At 39.7% G+C, this 19,878-nt stretch overlaps 1 protein-coding gene across 1 annotated transcript; it reads left to right on the top strand.

Moving 5' to 3' along the window:
* The first annotated feature begins 10,201 nt into the window (after positions 1 to 10,201).
* LOC139713685 (heterogeneous nuclear ribonucleoprotein C-like 1) lies at positions 10,202 to 18,999 on the top strand. Its single transcript, XM_071625388.1, has 5 exons — positions 10,202 to 10,269; positions 15,517 to 15,752; positions 16,650 to 16,725; positions 17,850 to 17,947; positions 18,441 to 18,999. The coding sequence occupies exons 1-5, from the start codon at positions 10,202 to 10,204 to the stop codon at positions 18,590 to 18,592; spliced, it is 630 nt and encodes a 209-aa protein (XP_071481489.1). The 3' UTR covers positions 18,593 to 18,999.
* The last annotated feature ends 879 nt before the right edge of the window (positions 19,000 to 19,878 follow it).

Below are 19,878 nucleotides of genomic sequence, written 5' to 3' on the forward strand. Positions count from 1 at the left end.
TCATTCTACCTTGCTGACCTTCCTGATTCAATGTAACGGTAGTACATGTATACGAATCAGTTGTATGATTGTAATTATTTTTAGTAACAACTGATTTGACTGTGAAAAAGTGACCCTTAAATGTTAAGAATGATCGTGTGGCAGGTGGAAGAGAGGATCTGACCGTATGAAATTGAGTAACCTTTATGTGAGAGCAGATGAGACTTTAGGAGGGCTGACATAAAAGTGCTAATAACAGATCATGCATTTCAGGCTTTGGAGAACTGTTCACCTAAATTAGTGAGAAGAGAACTGCTCTCTCATTTGATTTTTTTTTTTTTTTTTTTTGGTGTGTGTGTGTGTGTGTGTGTTTAATCATAAAAACAAAATAGCATAATTTGAGCCAAAAGGCCCAAGTCAAAACAGGTACCCTTCATCTCAAAGTAGTGATGGATAAGAACTGTATTTATAGGTATAGGATCCCCATGGTGGTCACACATTTACGTTGTATCAAATGGCCCCACAACATTGCTATCCGGCCATATAGAGTCTGTTCAATGCATCGGGTGCATCATGTCTCTTGAACAGCCATGACCAGTGAAATAACACACAGAGCTTTTAGGTCACATCCAGCTGTTGACTGCAGTAGCTTCCATTAGTTATCAGACTATCATTGATACTCTGCAGTGGATGTACATGGCTTACAGGACAATAATTCACATGGTATCTATGTGTTAGTATGAATGAGTTGTTCTTGGTGTTAAATATTTGAGGATGTAGTGACATTGTACATTAAGTATCTCAAGCGTTCTCCTAACTGTCCTAAGTGTATTAGAGTCTTTTGGTTGTTTAGGACAGGGGAGAAGGGAGATCACTGGTTTATGATACACTGTAACAAGTTGTGATTACAAGGATTTTTGTGCGTTCTAATTCCCATGTACACCTTCAGTTTTGTGTAGAGATGATGTATATTTTCTAATTTAATGCAACAATACTTTTCTGCTTGTTAAAATGTGAAAAAAAAAATGATGAGACTAAATTCATTCAGTAAGGACAGATTGCTCTTTCCTTGTTCCTTGTCATTCTTATTGTCAGTTCCATTCTGTTTGGTTTTGATTTGTTTACTGGTGTACATAAATCCGTCATTGGATCTGCCTGTAGCATATGTGAGGACCCAAATGTGCCTAAAATATTTATTGTTATACCTTTACAAAATGAGCTGTGATGATATTAGCAGCACAATGTGAATCCACATTGCAGAGCATTGTAGGAGTTTGGACTGCCCATTTCATATAAATGCTGTGTTGTATGCCATCTGGCACCGATAAGTCCAGACATTGAACTAATGAGACTTGCACAGCTCAGATGATTCTCATTTCAATGACCAATGTTTTGTTTTGTTCTGTTTTTTGTTCATTCTTTTGTTAGTTTTGTTTTGAGGTGATGTAAATAATGTACTTTAACGAGGAAGATGTGGAAAGCTGAGCCGAGAATTGATAAACGTGCATGTAGAATGTATGTTTGATTCACACGGCTAGGACCAAGTGTATTTAATATGAAAGTCCTTGTCATTTCCCTGTATGATGTTCAGACTATTAGGGATTTATTTCATGATTCCTGTACCCTTATGTCATTGAAAGTAAATGTCAATGATTTTTGTGAATCCTGAATAAAACATTCACATTTGTCAATACCCAAGCAATGATGTTTTACTGTCAGCCAGTAGGGAAACATGTACATTATAGAGCTGTAAGAGCGTATTCTTGGTTGTGAGAGGAGATTTTGTTTTTCCCCTTTGCTTGCATGAATGTGGGTTAATATGAAGCGACTTGAAATATGCTGGTAGCTGGAAAGTGAGAAAAAAAAACTGCGGCTGTTAACTGAAATGTTAGGGAGCTTTAGATTTTAGATGCGCGGATGTTCAAAAGGAAAAAAAAACACATTGTCTGAGCGTGTGCAGAAGCACGCGTCAACTTGACGTGCGCTTCTGCGCACGCTCAGACCATGTTTTTTCCCCTTTGAACGTCCGCGCATCTAAAATCTAAAGCTCCCTATTATAACATGAATATTGGTGCAGGGTGTACTTAGATAGTGATTGGTGATTGGTCATAATGTAATCATGTGACTGATGAAGCAGGGATTGAAGTTGTTATACATGTACATGTATTGCCTGCAGTGATATATGTACGTCAGGTGATATAATTCCAGAATTTGACTGGCTGCTGACAGAACTAGAATGAAATGTGTATTTATGTAGACCACAATTATGATATGATATGTATAACGTATTGCCTGTTTATCATGGTACAAGTTTGTAGTACGCTGTATAACACTTGACTGTCCCCTGGGAGTTATATTTTCCCCTTGAGACAATATTTTCCCTCGATGTTATGATCTTCAGGAAATCGTCTTTTGGGGAAAACACTCCTTTTGGCCTTTCGGGTGCTATATTACACCTTTAAAAAGGCAACATCTGTTTGATGTGAAGTGGTGTACATGAAAACTGGTCAATGATTAGTCATAATGTAATCATGTGACTAATGCAGTGAGGATCTAAGTCATTACAGTAGATCATTCATATTGCAAGCACATTCTACATGCGGTGATGTCATGTTGGCTAACATAAATGTACAGTAATTCCAAAATTTTGCTGGCTGACGACAGGTCGAGAATGAAATGATATGTAAATACATGTACACTACATGCATGTAGACACTGTACCCAGTGATATAGCAAATACTGTACAGTTGTATTGCCTTGTCTGTCGTAATGTAACACTTGACTTCTCACAGGAGTTTATATTTCCCCTCAAGATGATATTTTCCATCAGCGCTGCACCCTTCTGGAAAATATAATCACTAGGAAATATAGAGCCGTGTGGGGATGTAAGGACAAGTACATTGTACATTGTAAATACCAGGTAAACATTTCCAGCCCCACTAGCAGCCAGTGAAATTCTTAACTATGTAAATAGCATTGTACCTGACATCACTGCAGGCAATACAATTGTATAACAATTTTGTTCCTCCTGCATTAGTCACATGATTGCATTATGACCAACTACTGACCAGTATTTTTGTAGACATTTAAATAATGTTATATACTTGATGTGTGTGTGTGTGTGTGTGTGTGTGTGATTGTTTCTGTGATAATAAATGAATATATATGTATATATTTATACATATATATGTATGTATATATAATTATATATATATATGTATATATATATATATATATATATATATATATATATATATATGTAATGTGCATTATATCGTCGTGCGCATGGCAGATTGTCGTTAGCGCGCTTCCCTGCGCCTGGCAGATTGTCGTTACAGTGTGGGAGTGCGCATGGCAGATTGTCGTTAGGGTGTGGGAGTGCGCATAGGGTTAACAACATTCTGCCATGCGCACGACGATATGTGTACTAGCAACATGTTTATATATACATTGTATCTACATGTACATGCTTATGAAATGCAGGTGTATACACAAATAACACACACACACACACGCACACACATGTACTAGGGGCGGATCCAGGAATTCCGTAAAGGGGGGGGGGGGGGGGCTTTACTAAATATAAAGGGGGTGTTCACACATTACATATGCATGTATTGGGTAGTAAATCAAAATTTCAAAATTAGATGTCCATCAAGGCTATCATCTTTAAAAATGTGATTATGTACTGTAAAACTACAAATGTTTGCTTGCATTTTACTTGCGAGAGCCAAAATTGACTAATATTTAATGTCACAAACTTTTTTGCATTATACAGTACAGTATATACAATGTAGTACATGTATGGTAAAAATAAAATTCCATCCAGATACATGTATTGCATTGCCAGGTATAGAAACAAAAATCAGATAAGTAGGTCATTAAAAATTGGGGAGAAATTTAGACACATAAAAGAATTCGAAAATGTAAAAGTTAATGACAAATTTGGAACTGTAATCAAGGTGTGAAGAAGCTCAGCAGTTGGTTTGTCAGGGATGCCAAGTTCAAAAGATTTTTATGAGTGAGATTTTCATGACCTGGCATCTCGGCGCGCGAATGTGCGCGCGAGCGAGGGTGTGGGAGGGGTTTTCCCCCTGTGGCTTCGCACAGTAGGGAGCTTTTTCAATTTTTAGCTCTTAATGGTGCGATCAGGTGCATACTTAAGTGGCTATTTTTTACTTGTTTCGGAAGACAAAAGGGAAATTTACCTTCAATTTCAACTATCACTTTAATCTTTTAAGCTATGCTCCTTATAGGCCCAAGTCGCCCGATGAGTGAGAAAATAGGTGCCATGCGTGACATCGTGAGACGGACCCTAAATGCTTAAGTCTCATGCTGAATGCGTGAGACTTGGTAGCTCTGGTTTGTACATGTACACAAAAATTCATAAATTCTTACATTTCTCCCCAACACATTTTTCTTTGGACCCTTTCTTTGTAGAGATAGAGTACAGTTAATAATATTTCTGTGTGTTCTCAGTGGACAAGTTTTCTCTTTGCCCACAGACAATGTATTTGAGGAAAATGAAAATTAGTGAAATTTTGTGAGCCAAAGAGGAGGTGAGCTGCTTGATGCCTAGATCACACAGATTTGCCAATTTGCTTTACTGTGTAAACTTTCATAATTCATAACTTCTTTTATGTGTCTGCCTTTTACTCTAAATTTTCACTGATCTACTGGCTTTGATATTTTTACTTTCATACAAAGTAACAATACCATTTGAAGAGTTTGTTCGCAAAAACCGATAAGTCCATATTTGTCAAATGGGGATATTTGCGATTAAAGGTCAAGAAAAATAAGGAGAATAAAAAGAATTTTTTTGCTTCTTTTTACCATAACTTCAAAAATGTGCCTTTATATGTAGTGACCAAGATATCATTTAACAGGTATTATTTTGTACTTTATGACAGAGACCGTACTTCAAAATCTTCAAAAATGGATATTGGTTTTTGCGAACAAACTCTTCGTTTGTATCATGAGGAAATTCTTGATTAGTTGAAAATTAGTCTGAAGAGAAAGAGTAAGATTTTCTAAGCTCACCAACGACAATCTGGGTACATGTACCACTTCATGAAAATTGTCATCAGTGACAAGTTGGCAATCATGACAATTTCAGTAAAATCCCTGGTTTTGATTCGCTGAGAAACTCCGGTCACTGAGTGCATGTTACTATGGTGATTGTCAGAGACTGATGATTTGTCAGGGCTGACAACAACTCTCATGATCAGATGCCCTGGTCAAAAACATAGAAATAAAGGATGTGAAATTGTGAATTTTTGCTTCATAATTTTCTCTAAAAAATGTAATTCTGCAAAGAAATATTCAGTGCACTCCCATTACGATAAATATGGTTACTAAGAATAAGATTCTTGTACAACAAAGTAAGAATTCAAGTGATTAAATTATCTTCTAATTTATAATACATTTATGTACACATTATTTATCAGCTATAATGAAATTTTGAAATAATGAACGAAAACTGCCAGTCCTGAGGACTTCAAAATAATAATGGGAGTTACCTGCATATAATCTTGTTATAATGTGTGTGTGTATACATATACACTGTATATAAATATATATACTGAAAAACGAGGAATTTTTGCGTGCATTTTAATTTCGCAAATTTCGCGAGCGCCAAAATTCGCGAAATTAAAATGCACGCGAAAGCTTTTGTCTACACTACATGCATTGAATGCCAGTAGCAATTCGCGAAAATTTTATGCCACGAAAAAGGCTGTCGGCTCCAATTCGCGAAAATTTCTTGCCGCGAATATATCATGTTTTACAGTATATATATATATATATATATATATATATATATATATGTAGGGCCTACACCCACACACACACAACACATATCCATAGACATGTATTTATCTATTTATGTGTTTTATCAATATTATATTCAATTCAATTCTAAATTCAATTTATTTGTGTTTCTGGAAATTTAATTTGTTTGCATGCATACCCGATTACATCGATACATTATACAAAGACAAAGCACACATATACATTAATTGCAATTTGTAACAGATACTTGGACGTTACCGTCACATTACCATCTTCTTACTGGATCTGGATCTGGATCTGGATGAATACGCTGAAAAACTCTGGATAGAGTATCACTCAGCACTGTGGTGTGTGATGTGCAGCTAATCACAACGGAGGTGACGCTGGAGCGCTTCTTTGAATGTGTCAAATTTATGAATCTGCTTTATGTTACTCGGCAGATTATTCCAATCCTTCGCTGTTCTATGGAAGAAGGAGTTGGCGAGAGCAGTTGAGGAACCGTGTAAAGTAGAGTAATTGTCCGGATGATAACTTCGGGTTGTCATACCTCTCGGTGCTTGAGCAGGACTGATATAATCCTCGAGATTTAGATCAATATTGCTGTGCTTTATTTTATGAAATGTTGATAGCCTTAAAAGCTTGCGTCGTTCTGGGAGTGGATGAAGTTTGAGATCCTTTATCATTCCGGAGACGGAAGATTGCCACTTGTAATCATTACAGATGAATCTGGCTGCTCTATTTTGTACTGCTTGAATCTTGGAGATGTTACGTTGAGTGAAGGGGTCCCATACTGTACAGCAATACTCCAAGTGGGGACGCACTAGGCTCTTGTATGCTTGTAATTTAACATTTCTCGGTGCATTATGTAGATTACGACGGAGAAAGCCAATCATGCTGCTTGCTCTGGCTGTAGTTATATCAATATGTCTATTCCATTTTAAATTGTCTGATAAGACAACTCCTAGGTATTTGTGACTGGACACTGTTTCTATCTGGTGACCGGCTAAGGTGTACGTGTGATGAATGGGACGAGACTTCCTTGTGAAGCGCATAACGTTGCATTTGTCAAGCTTGTATTTCATTTGCCATTTTTTTCCCCAAGCCTCTAAGGTACGTAGATCTTGTTGAAGTATGACACAATCTTTATGTGTCTTAATGGGACGGTAAACTACACAATCGTCTGCGAATAGGCAGACGTTGGATGAAACTTGATCAGGGAGATTGTTAATATATGATAAGAAAAGCAATGGGCCCAGAACAGTGCCTTGGGGCACTCCTGAAGAAACATGAACGGGTCTTGAGGATGACCCTTGGACTACGACTGTTTGTTCCCTTTCTGTGAGAAATTGTGAAATCCATGAAAGTAATGAGCCCTGGATTCCAAGATACTTGAGGCGATGAAGGAGCCTCTGATGTGGTACAGTATCAAACGCTTTTGCAAAGTCTAACACAACAGCGTCAACTTGCTTAATGGTTTCGACAGAGGAGAAAATATGATGAATTGTTGTAATCAGTTGGGACTCACACGACCGTCTGGGTCTGAATCCATGTTGTGTGTTACTGAGGATATTGTTATCCTCCAGATGGCTCATAATGTGGCGATAAATGATATGTTCTAAGACTTTGCAGCAGGTGGATGTGAGGGATACCGGCCTGTAGTTGGCTGGGTCGGATCTACTACCATTCTTATACAGAGCATTTATATTAGCTTGTCTCCAATCTCGGGGTAGCGTGCCAGTCCGAAGACTTTGCGTAAATATGACTTGCAATATAGGTGCTACTTGTGCAGCACATAACTTGAGAAATTTGGGAGAAATGCCGTCTGGGCCAGAAGCTTTATTCACATCTAAGTTCTTAAGAAGTTTCATAATACCTTCTGTAGAAATAATCAAATCTGATATTGTTGGGATTTGTCTCTGTCCCATATGAGGAATATTAATCAAATCTTCTTTAGTGAAAACTGATTGATATTGATCACTTAAGACTTCAGCTTTTTCACGAGCTGTATCGGCTAGTTTTCCCTTGGAGTATAAAGCCGATATACCATTTGTGTCACACCTCTTTTGCTTAATAAAAAACCAAAATTTCTTGGGGTTAGAAGTGAGTGAGTCAAAAACTGTTGTTCCTAAAAAATGTTGTTCAGCTTTTCGAAGTTCTTTTTGGACTTGCTTACGAAGCTGCCTATAACGGCACCAGTTCCGATGGGATCCATCTGTTTTGGCACTATAAAACGCCCTATTTTTCTTTCTAATCAATCGCTTGAGGGTTCCGTTTATCCAAGGAAGATTAAATCGAGTACTCTTATACCTTGAAGGCACATTTGAATCAACACTGCTATAAATAGCTTCCTTAAATGCGTTCCAGTTCTCCTCCACTGTCTTATGTGCATAGTTGGCCTGGAAAACTTGAAAGAAATTTTCCATATCCTTTCTGAGATTAAATGTATCTGCTTTATCCCATAAATAAATCTTTCTACGTTTTGCTTTATGGAGAACTGGGCGTAAAGAAATTTCTGCTATCATATTGAAATGATCAGATATTCCTGCTTTTGTTACAATTGGTGCAAAACAGCCAGGGTTTGTTACGAGAAGTAGGTCCAGGATATTTCTAACATTGCCTGATCTCGTCTTCTGGTTGTGATTGGGTTCGTAAGCCAATTGAGTGAATGAGAAATCGTGTATTAAATCGAGAAGCTCTGTGGTCAGTTCCTGGGGGTACACGCAGTGGTGTTCAGGCTTTCTACACAGATTGGACCAATCAATGTCTGGGACATTAAAGTCACCTCCTACCCATACTATAGGGTTTTTACTGAAATCTATCCTAGACAAGGATTCCCTGAGTTTCTTGATAGGGTCTGAACCCTTACTTGGTGGGCGATAAAAACACCCAATGTGGATTTGTTTGGAGTTCACCATCTGTAGTGAAATCCATATCAGTTCACAATCTACATCCAAGGAGATTAAATGAGTGGAGATGAGATCATTCCTTACTGCTATAAATACTCCTCCTGCTTTTCCCCTCTCTCTGTCTTTCCTATACACTGTATAATTCTCCGGAAAACACTCACTATTCTTTATGCTTGGGTTTAACCAAGACTCAGTGCCAACAATGATATGGGGGTCTGAAGAGTGAACAAGTTCAGCAAAGGCGGCTCTTTTACCAAAAATACTTTGACAATTGAGTATTAATAATCGCAATTTATTCTGATCAGCTGATTGCCTAGAATGGTGGCTTGGCCCTGAGAAGGACCTTTTTTGTTTCTTACTGGGTTTACTAGGTGTGGATGAAGATACAGGTTCTCCTACAGAGCTATTCTTTCTGGAAGATGGTGAATCTGATAAATGGCTATAATCAGAATCAGAGTTGTTGTTTGATAGCTCTGGGCTGGACAATATTGCAAAACTATTATCATGAATAAAACTATTAGTTCCAGAGGTCCAAAACAGACTAGAGCTAAAAGAGGGCATGCCACATGTACAACAGCACCATGAAAGCTGGGAGTGTTCTGAAAGAATTTGGTACATGCCAGGGGACATAGGTATGCAGTCTCTATGGAGCCACTGCTCACAATGGTCACACTGAATGCCTTCTTGATTCCACCTGACTGCTTTGCCACAAATACCACATGGCCATTTACACTTTGGGCCTGGGTTGGGATGTATGTCCCCTGAGGAGGACAAAATGACTAGCATCTGAGACATCAATGACATCTTGCATAAAATGAAAAGAGAGTTGGACTTTTGAAGGTGGAAAATGTGAGTGCTCACAATTGCAAAAGAGGGAGTAGTGATGTGAAGACCTTTTATCTTAAACCTGTTCTTCACTGGGTTGTGATCAAAACATACTATCTTGGACAAATCATGTGCCTGTAAAGACTGACAGAATCTCTCGTCTATGTAAAGGACGACAGTAAAGCCACATTCACGAGTGTGTGTTGACATGTTATTGCCGAAATCATGAGATGTGTAGGGGTTGGGTACCGAGTCAGCAAGGTAATCAAAGGGTAAAAAACTGACAAAAACCAGCAACAGGTATGAGGAGTGACTCTTCTGGTTATGACTGATGTCAGTACTGAGGTTCAGAGCTGGGCTATGGCCAGCAAAACAAAGTGCTCAAGCTATGTTAATCAGTGAATTTGTTCACTTTCACAAGAACAAAACATATATTGTGTGGCATACGATACAACAAGTAGTAACAATCTATCTAAATGATACGTTGTATATATGCATTGTATTATCAAGGAGGTACTACTCGTAGTACATGGCCGTCCGTGTGGGTCGAGTCGAGTCGTAATCGTCGGGAGTCGTTCGACGTTGTACGCAAGCGAGAGATTTCCGAGGCTAGAGGCCGTGCCCATGCGGATGCGGCCGTGCCGATATGCGTAGTATAGACGACGTGACTGGTGCGTAGCGGAGCGGCTGTTGGGTGGTGCATGCGACACACGTTGCGGAGAAGTGCTGTTCCCACCAAAGAGGTGCTCGTGGTGCCATTGAAAAACAGGTAAGTGTTTCCTTAGTCCAGTTTGTATTTGCGAAGGATGTTCTTCCTTTCTATGAGACGGCTATCCAGTGTCTAATGTTTTTCTCCTATCATTCTTCTAGTCTACCTACCACATCTCATCTCATCTGATGTTCGTTGACCCACATGTGTGTGATTGTGTGTGTTACAGTGCAGCAGGGAGTCAAAGCTGCGGTGCACAATATATACATTAGGGGCCTACACTTGGCTGACTTGCAGTGATGGCGATTTTGTACTTTGTGATTATGAATCGTCGGTACAGAATCACGTATCGGGTTATTTTACGAAAATCTGCCATGCTCCTATTGTACAGTGTATTACACAGTATGTAAACTGGTATGTTCCATCCAATTAATACCCATGGCCATGCCTTGTTGAGCCTGACTCTGAGACTGAGGCTTGCGCTTGGCCTTGGGGGTGACCACTGTCCATGACAGATGAGCTGAGTCTAGGGCACCATGCCAATTTCAGTGAAGGAATGACGGTAACTGACGTTACGCTTACATTTGCCATAGGGTTTACACACACAAAATCATGATTGGAAATAGTGTTGTGATGATATTTTATAATTCTGACCTTTCAGAGTGATATGCCGATATGTTTGACATGGGATCATACCTTGGTTCATCAATTACAAGTTATACGCAAACGAAATGAAACATTTGTCATTAGTCCATTTTCTTTGTGTAGGGCTAGGCTGTGGCTGGAGCTGGAGGGAAGTTTTTACTAATGAAGTGGGGATGTATGGTAGAACAAGCACAAGTAACGTTAGATCTGTCGTACTCCGACTCGATTAACCATTTACTCCATTCAATTGTATTTGTACTCCATCCCCAACACTGCAGTCACAAGCCTGTGTGAGTGTGTCATCACCAGCCAGCCACACATTTCAGTCAGGGAAGCCCGCTCATAAGGTGGGCTTCTGCTCATAAAAGGAACCCTCCTTGTCATGCTCAGTCATGCTCATGAGGCCCTTTGGCCTGAGATGCTGATGAGACTCCCTGTTCACTTCTCATCCATCTCACATCTGACACATTGTCGCAAGTCTGCACAGTTAATTTTTGATATATATACACACACACATGTCCATTCTCCAGTGATTAAAAGAAGAAAAAAATCTGTTTCTGCCTTTTGACAAAAAGTTAGTTTTAATCAACCTGTGTGCAGCGACCCTCTGATGCACGGGCGCCATCAGGCTAGGCTCGCTCAAGGCAGGGCTGCTGCTACACTTGACCGAAACTCTTCTGTATCTGGTCGTCGGGGAAATGTTCTGCGGAGACTGCGTCTGGCTTCACGTATCCCCTCCTTATACACGGAGGAGAGCGATAACGTCAACAAAATAAAAGATTCCTCCAGACAGACGGATCTTTCTGTCTACTGCTACACCTATTGGCCTGGACCGACTCAAAGTTTTCTGTGCTTTTTTCTTCGGCTCTCACCTCTCCACGCACGAATCAGCCCCATAAAACTGAAGTCTGACATTTTACAAATATTTGTAAAGATGAAAATAAAATCAGAACTACCCTGATCATGTGGATATATTCCAAATAACTGTAAGTGATGGGGTAGGTTGGTACTTGAATATGTCAGCAAGCTAATCGCTTTCTTTGTGAATTCCTACAATTGGGCGCCTTTTATGCAAGCTTCCAGTAGCAGACAGTGCGTAAGCCATGCAATAAATTGCTATGTACAGAAGTCTCCTCCCGTGCATGTGTGGGCAAGCTCACTCTGAAAATCCCACAGCTTGCATTGCTTTTATGATAAGTTTGCTGACAAATTTGACTATCCACCTACTTGTGTCAGTATGGAATATTTATTTTAGTAATTTTGAATGTATGCACAAGATCAGGTTAGTTCTGATTTTTTTTCTTTTTACGAAAATTTGTGAAATTATGTCAGTCTTCAGTTTCATTGAGCATAACATTTTTATGCACAGAGAGGTGAGAGCCACAGAAAAAAGCACCAAAACTTTTGAGTCGAATCTGGCCTATGGGTCTGTGGCAGCCCTGCATTGAGCGAACCTGCTTCAGTGGGTTGCTGCACATGGTTGATTGAAACTCTATTTTTGTGAAAAAGTGCAGATAAAATTTTTCTTCTTCCTTTCATCATGGAGAGTGGAAATGTGTATCAACATTAAACAAAACAAAAAATCACTGTGCGAGCTTGTGACAATTTATATATGTCAGATGTGAGATGGATGGGAAGTGAAGAGGGGACCTCATGAGCATCTCGAGTCAAGGGCCTCATGAGGAGGAGAGATCCTAATGAACCGGAGCCCCCCCCCCCCCCCCCCCCCCCCCCCCCATACAGGTTTCCCGGACTGATTTGTGGTTGTATCCATGGACCATACTCGCCCAAGTGGTAGTATTGTGAGACAGAAAATCGGTCTGTGCAGAGGAGTTTGATAAGATTTTTTTATTTTCATGTGACGGTTTTCAAAAAAACAAAATCACAACAACAGCTAGAGAAACCTCCCATGTCATCTATACACTCCAAGGGGAGATTTAACCACTGTACTGTCCCTATGTCATAAATGAACATCCTAGAACGATAAATTCAAACTTTTTAAAGCAACATACATGTATATGATAAATACAGTGAACTCACCAGCTTTTCGAAATATCAGAGAATTGGATGGTATTTTTGTAGAAATAGACACAGCTACCAGCTCATTGACACATAAATAGCATGCTGATAACTGATCATCGGGACATCGGCAACTGCTGCCATTCAAGCTAATTACAGTCTGACCTTTCCTATCTAGCCTTCCTCCATCTGGATCTCTCTATTATCCTTAAATGCAATCTCAGGCATGATTTTTTTTTTTCTTCAATGTTATAATTACTGGAAAAAAGGTCGGATTTCAAACTTATACAACATGCCTGTGCAAACTCACATGAATTATTCTCAACATAATTGATTTATATTCATCTCTAATTTTCATCTAAATAACATGCATTCAGACATTCACTACCCCCAGATCACTGCAAAAACATTTACAACAAACATTTCATTGAATCAGGGCATAGTACAGGCGATCGTTTTTCGGCAGCTGTGTATATTATACATCAAGTTTCTCATACCTGGCCAAATCTTTTATCTGGATTAGCGCTGACATGTCTGGATAGGAGAGATTGGATTGTACATAGATTGGTTTTCATGGGCAAAGCATCCCCCTTCAGTATTGGGTACGAGAGCCTTCAGTCTGCATCTGTTTTAGGAGAGGGATTCCACAGAACATAAATTATACCAGTCAAACCTGTCTATAGCGGCCACCCAAGGGAAACGAAAAGAGTGGCCGTTATAGGCAGGTGGCCACTATAGACAGGTTATCCAACCTTTTTTGCATTGCCTACATGCACATGTTTCATTGATGTATACTTCTATTGTAAGTAAGCCTACTCACATGTAGGCCTACATGTATGTGTATACGTATGCACACGTGTGTTTCATCCATTGAACAATGCCGGTGCTTATGAAATTGTTGCACAGTATAGCATTATTATGTACAGTCGTGAAGAAAGCTTAACACTAGTGCATTATTATGACTGAATGAGTGATGAATGCAACGGTGGCAATCACTGAACGTTGCCCATGAATGACTAGCACGGCTAAGCAGAAAAACATGCTGAATTATCAGCTCGGCTCAGGCTCCATCAGGTCTGTGGCCGCTATAGACAGGTTGAAATCTACCGTGGGAAACAAAATTTGTGGCCGCTGGCCGCGTCAACAGGTGGCCGCTATACACAGGGTCTTTTACACGACTTTTACACGGGGATTTTTCAGTGACTGCTATAGACAGGTGGCCGCTATAGAGAGGTGGCCGCTAAGGCAGGTTTGACTGTATCTGCAAAAATACAGAATAATCTTTTTTAGGATACAGCCACCACATGTGACTAGACCGAGACTGCATTTCTGCCAGTGTGTCATCGAGGAGGTCAGTAGCTACACAGTGTGAATAATCTCACTGGAAAACACTAGGCAGACTTCACAACAAAACAGCATGTTGACACATTTACTAATATACTTCTCATCATGTTGCAGTGTAGTTTGAAACAGCGAACAAAACTGTCAAAGTAATGTTTTATGCAGCAATAGGCGCAACCTGCAACAAAGAACATGTAGATTCCCATTATCACAAGAACAGTATGTTGCTCAGTGCACTCGGGTCAGAATAATTTGCAAGCATGAATACAGTGCAGACTCTGCAGTGGTCAATGATCATGTTGAAATCTAGTCCTTCATGGATCCCAGGATTTCTAACATTAGGCAGGCCAGTCAGCGGATGCAATCTATTTCAGGAAGGGAGAGAATATCTTGTTCAATAACATATATATCCAAAAGAATAGGTATAATTCAAAAGTGACAACACATCTGAAACAGTCACTATGTTTGTGGTTGAAATCAAAGTTGCCATTGCATTTTATCAGCAGGGCATTGCAAATGCAAAATTTTGCTCACCTGCCTGTACATTCTGTATGCTCTCCTCGGGCAAGGGCCCTTTATAATTTTAACAGGCAGCTGTCATTTCAGCTTCAGTTTTAATTGAATTTGGGTTTTGAGCACCTGTACGAATAGTTGCATGTACATTCATTGATGGTGTTGACTTTATTTGAGACAGTAAATCGGAGAAAAAAGCTCTATGCACCCAAGCACACTATTGGGATTAATTATCCTAACATTGGTGATTGATCTGTAGCTTTTATTACATTCATTCTGAATTAAAGTTTTGATCATGGAGTTCATTTTCATATTGCATCATTTTTTGTTTATTACTGTTTTATTTTTACATTTTTTATTATTTTATTTCAGATATTATATTCCGAAGGAAGGGCTCCTCATATTTTTTTTCTTTTATTTTATGTTGTGGTAAGTAAGCATGCATCCCTTACAATTTATTCACCCTTTGTGCAGAAAATATTTTGCAACATTTCAGAATTACGTCATTACAGTATGGATGGAACATTATGTGAAGCAGTAGCGCCCCTCTCTTTATGTTTTGTTAAAACAAGAGATATTAAAAAAAAAAAAACATGGGGGGAGGGCTCTTACACCCCCTTGTGATTTTTTAAAGGTGCCTCCCCTTTACAGAAATCCTGGATCTGCCCCTGTGAAGGGTTAATGATCCGTACAATTGTTATGTCCACTGGCAGATGAAAAACCTTATATTTCATTGTTTTGTTTTCTTGTGTGTTGAACTATTTTAGAGTAATTAATATGTGCTTGCAGTTCTCACCAACTTCTCAAGCCTGGAAATGTATTGAATACATGTATTGAAACATGGTTCCCGCTTCACGCAGATCGGCAGCAAATCTTCGAGATATTCCGGGAGTATGGCACCATTACAGGAATCTCCCTCCACAAGGGCTACGGCTTCGTCCAGTTCACATCGGAGCTGGAGGCCAGAGCTGCTGTGGAGGCGGAACATGGCAGGAGGCTAGGAGTGCACAACCCTCAGCACTTAGGTAAGCCAGTGCAGTGGCAAATGTTCTCCACAGTAATTTGCAATTGGATATTAGCTTGAAAACATTCAGAACACAGGGCCCCTGTTGTTGTAAACGGTCCACAGGGTCCTGGTCTACCTTGCTTGGGATTTCCATTAAGCTTTTGCCTTCAGAGAGAGTCTGTTGTGAGAATATTGTGAGGAAATATTGTCATTTGGGTGGTAGAAGGCTTCCCCCACCCTCTCCATTTTTTATTTCTATTTATTTTGTTTAAAAAAAAATAAAAGGGGGGGGGCACGCCTGATGCACCCCCACCTGGATCCGCCACAGGATGTCGTGGCCTGAAAAGGGCCTACCCACTCCCGACATTTCAACAAGCATGTTCTCGCTAAAAACTTTCATCGGCTGGGGATGATGAATAATTAAATGACTGAGCTTCAACCAACCTTGAATTGTAGAGGGCAAGCTTTTGTCCTCTCCTGAGGACTTTCTCAAGCCTTATGCAGTGGAGCTATACCCTTTCGCCAATCTATGGTCCAGTGATTACCAAAGACAGGCAACGGCAGCAAGACAACACTCCACTGCATAAGGCTTGAGAAAGTCCTCAGGAGAGGACGAAAGCTTGCCCTCTACAATTCAAGGTTGGTTGAAGCTCAGTCATTTAATTATGTTCTCGCTGTTTTCAAGAGAAAGAGTAGGACTCTGAAGAACACTACTTTGACTGCTGGTGAGGCCACTTTAGGTAGGGAAAACATAATGTTTGACTAAAGGAATGCATGAATTGATAAATAAACAAAGAAATGAATGAATGAAAGTTTGTGGATAGAAGGAGGCCTACGATTCACCATAGTCATGATACTGCTGTGGATCAAGTAGTAATTATTCATGGAAACTGCACGCTTCTGTCTGCTTTTCCAGATCTCCGTGTTGCCAGTGAACCCGACGAGAGCAGACCTGTAGGATTCAAACGAGCGTTTGGAGAGTTTGCAAATTAGTGAGTTGTCATTTCTTATGCTTCTAGGTGATGTGATTTTGATTAATTGCATTCATATACCGTTACAGGAAAGTTGTGATGAATGAATAATCCTTCAAAACGAGTGTAATCCTTGGAAACATTAGCTTTCATCATGAAGCAGTAAAAAAAAAAAACAATAACACTACAATATGTTCCCCATTTATGGAGAAGACAAGCAGTTCTATAGTTAACGTTTTTAAGATGTGTTAGGATGTGTGAAGTGTAGTGTTTTTAAGATGTGTTAGGATGTGTAGTGCTTTTCCTATCAACTGAATGATAAGCAAGCATAGGAAAATCTTGAGCAATATTGTCCTAAATTTCCAAATCTGTGTTTGCAGCATTTAGAATGTGTGGTGCCATGATCTAATCATTTGCTTTGTTTAACTGGTCCACTGTCAATGGCATTTTGTGGTTATATATTTGTAATGCACTATCTACCACACAGACAATTGGGAAGGGTTCTTGTGAAACTATTTATATATGAAGGATGGCAATGTACAGCAGCATCGTATTCAGTGAGGTTAACTTTCAGTTTCAGTCAAAAATAAATTTCTGTAACATGAGATACACTTGCAAGGCAGGATGGTCATGATTGAATTATTCCAGGGTATTCGTGAATATTCTTAACCCTAACTAGGCCGGGCTATTTAGGTAGTTGATAGAGCCGGGGCCGTCGACCGCGCGATCGCGACGAAAATTGGCACACACATTGCCTATGATGTAATCTAAAATACCATGGAGTTATTTTTTCAAAAAAAAATCATCGTTTATGCTAAATTATGCTAATTTATGCATGATGATGCATAAAATCAGACTATTTGGTATAAATTGAATTTTCTATCATGTAGGTAACTATGCTGAATGTTTTTCCTCAGTGACTTTCAGGACATATTTGTTTCAGTGAAGAACAGCAGATTGTATCCAATCGAAAAGATTGGATTTCATTCTATGATTGTCATTTACTGTCTGTCACTTCCACTGGTAATGCCCAACCTGTCAAAGGAGATACTGAGCAGAGGTCAGTCAGTGACAATATGCTTACAAATCATGTTTGATTGGATGAGGACATAAAACCTTCTTGCTCTGAACTATGACCTTCACAGTGAGTTCTATGATCCAGCACTACTGCCTGCACAGCCTTCTGCAGCCAAGAGGAGGAGATTTCATGATGCTTCCATGGATGATGAGAGGAGTGGAGATGGTGAGTACCTGCCCCCTTTTAATGAATTGGGAGTGGTAGATGTAGTGACCAGAGAACATGGTATAGAATGATACCACCCAGGGTGCTGCAAGTCGGCAGTTTTCTTTTGTTATGTCTAAATTTAGTTATGACCAAGCAAGTAAATAATAAAATTACTTTGAGTGGATAATGTTGCTGCCTGAATGTTTGCTTCGTTGTGATTGAAATTTCATATTAGCCATGGTGGTTGTAACAGGAGTGCACTGTACTGAACAAGCTGACTTCACATAAGCGAGGGGAAACCTATTTTAGGCAGGTCCTTTGAAATGAGAAAGTTTCTGTATATCAGGTATATATGTTGCTATATCAGTAGCAAAAACAGAAGGAATTTGTTTTATAGGGATCAAGGATAAGAAGTATTTTGCCACATGTGTTTGTGTCTTTGTAAAGAAGTTTTTGCTGTGTGAGTAATCAACATATCTGAATATCTTGTTTTTCCTACCACCCCTAAAAGAACCCCCTGCATGGATCTGTGCCATGTGTAAGCACGTGGAGGTGTCACCCTGGGAACTCATGAAACATGCTGCCGCCGTCCACCAGGTGCTCATTTATGACCTCAAGGCAGGTGGGGGGAGCAAGGCCCCCAGCGGCAATGGCACCATGTAAGGCCTGCCAAAAGGGGCGGTAGGGTGCCTGCAGTCGCAGCTCCTCTGCCAGTTTCTGTACGTTGAGGGGGTGGAGACCGTCGTTGAGGGGACACGTGAGTCGGTTTAGAAGTAGCAGATGGAGGTTTAGTTTCGTAACAGATTTGTGCCAAGTGAATTGGTGCTTGTACACAAGTGTTGTACTCCTTTAACAAATTTTGGAATAGGACGCTATTGGAGGGTGATGATGGATTGCTTGGAAAGGGAAAGTACAAGCAGGATCCATTCTGACTATTTCGCATTTTGGTATCATCTCAACCATTTTACTTTTATTTTTCTTAGGTTTTTTGCCTTGGGACAAGAAATTTTGCTATGATTTCTTGCATGTAAAAATGGCCTGTGTTTTTTTTTCCTCTCTCTCTCTCTCTCTCTCTCTCTCTCCCTCTCTTTCTTTTTTTCTTTTTTTTTTTTGGTGCATCAGGTCCCAAAGTAGGCGGGGTGGGATGTAATGGGGTGGGGAGGGGGAGGTATTTATAGTGGGTGATTTCTTCGCGCTGCCATTTCAAAGTTTGTTTTTTTTTTTTGGTGCACTGAAATCTCCAAATGCCCCAGCATGTGTATTACTGATCATGACTTGGACTATCCAGCAGCATGTTTTGCAAATTCTTTGCTCCAGAAATAACGCCCGTCACACTGTTTAGTGTAGGTTTTTTGGTCACACAAATCAGATCTCACATGCTGCACTTTTCGGTCCGATGTTCTCATTAGGTGCAGGTAAGGGTCGATTTGATTCAACAATGTAGCTGATTTGGCGAAGTTCTTCAAAGAAAAATGAGGACGATAGCAATCAGAAGACTGCAAGTGATGGTTGAGTAAGAAAAAGCAAAACTTAGCATAGACTTGGGATTAAGGTCACTGTTGTTCTTGCTTTTAGGGAAGGCAGTGCACTAGTGGCACCATCTCACATATTGATTCACTGTTAACACATTCTTCGACTGAAAATTCACCAGATGTCATTCGAAGGTCATACATGTAAAGATAAGATATTTCACGCTTTCTCACAGATTTCAGAACTAATCAATGCTTACCCTTTATTTATTTTTTTTCAATTGTGAGCATTTGTCGTAACAAACTTAGTGCAGTAGTTTACATGTAACTCCTCAAGAGACAGATTCTTACAAAGGTAACAGATGTGCAGTAAACAGAAATGAATCAAAAAGTAACAAAAATAAAAACAATGTGTTCATTTGATGTAAGTCATGAAGAGTAGTGTACATGCTTGAAACAGTTGAGAAAATTAACAGCAAG

Source organism: Diadema antillarum, unplaced genomic scaffold, assembly GCF_040938485.1.
Source record: "Diadema antillarum isolate AM-2024a unplaced genomic scaffold, OU_Dant_1.0 seq00002031_RagTag, whole genome shotgun sequence".
NCBI classification, from domain to species: domain Eukaryota; kingdom Metazoa; phylum Echinodermata; class Echinoidea; order Diadematoida; family Diadematidae; genus Diadema; species Diadema antillarum.

Bases quoted from the DNA above. Each gene is read 5' to 3' on its own strand.
- LOC139713685 (XM_071625388.1), top strand. From the start codon at position 10,202: ATGCGACACACGTTGCGGAGAAGTGCTGTTCCCACCAAAGAGGTGCTC. The intron at 10,270-15,516 runs GTAAGTGTTTCC...ATGTGCTTGCAG, and splicing joins GTGGTGCCATTGAAAAACAG to TTCTCACCAACTTCTCAAGC. The intron at 16,726-17,849 runs GTGAGTTGTCAT...TGACCTTCACAG, and splicing joins TTTGGAGAGTTTGCAAATTA to TGAGTTCTATGATCCAGCAC.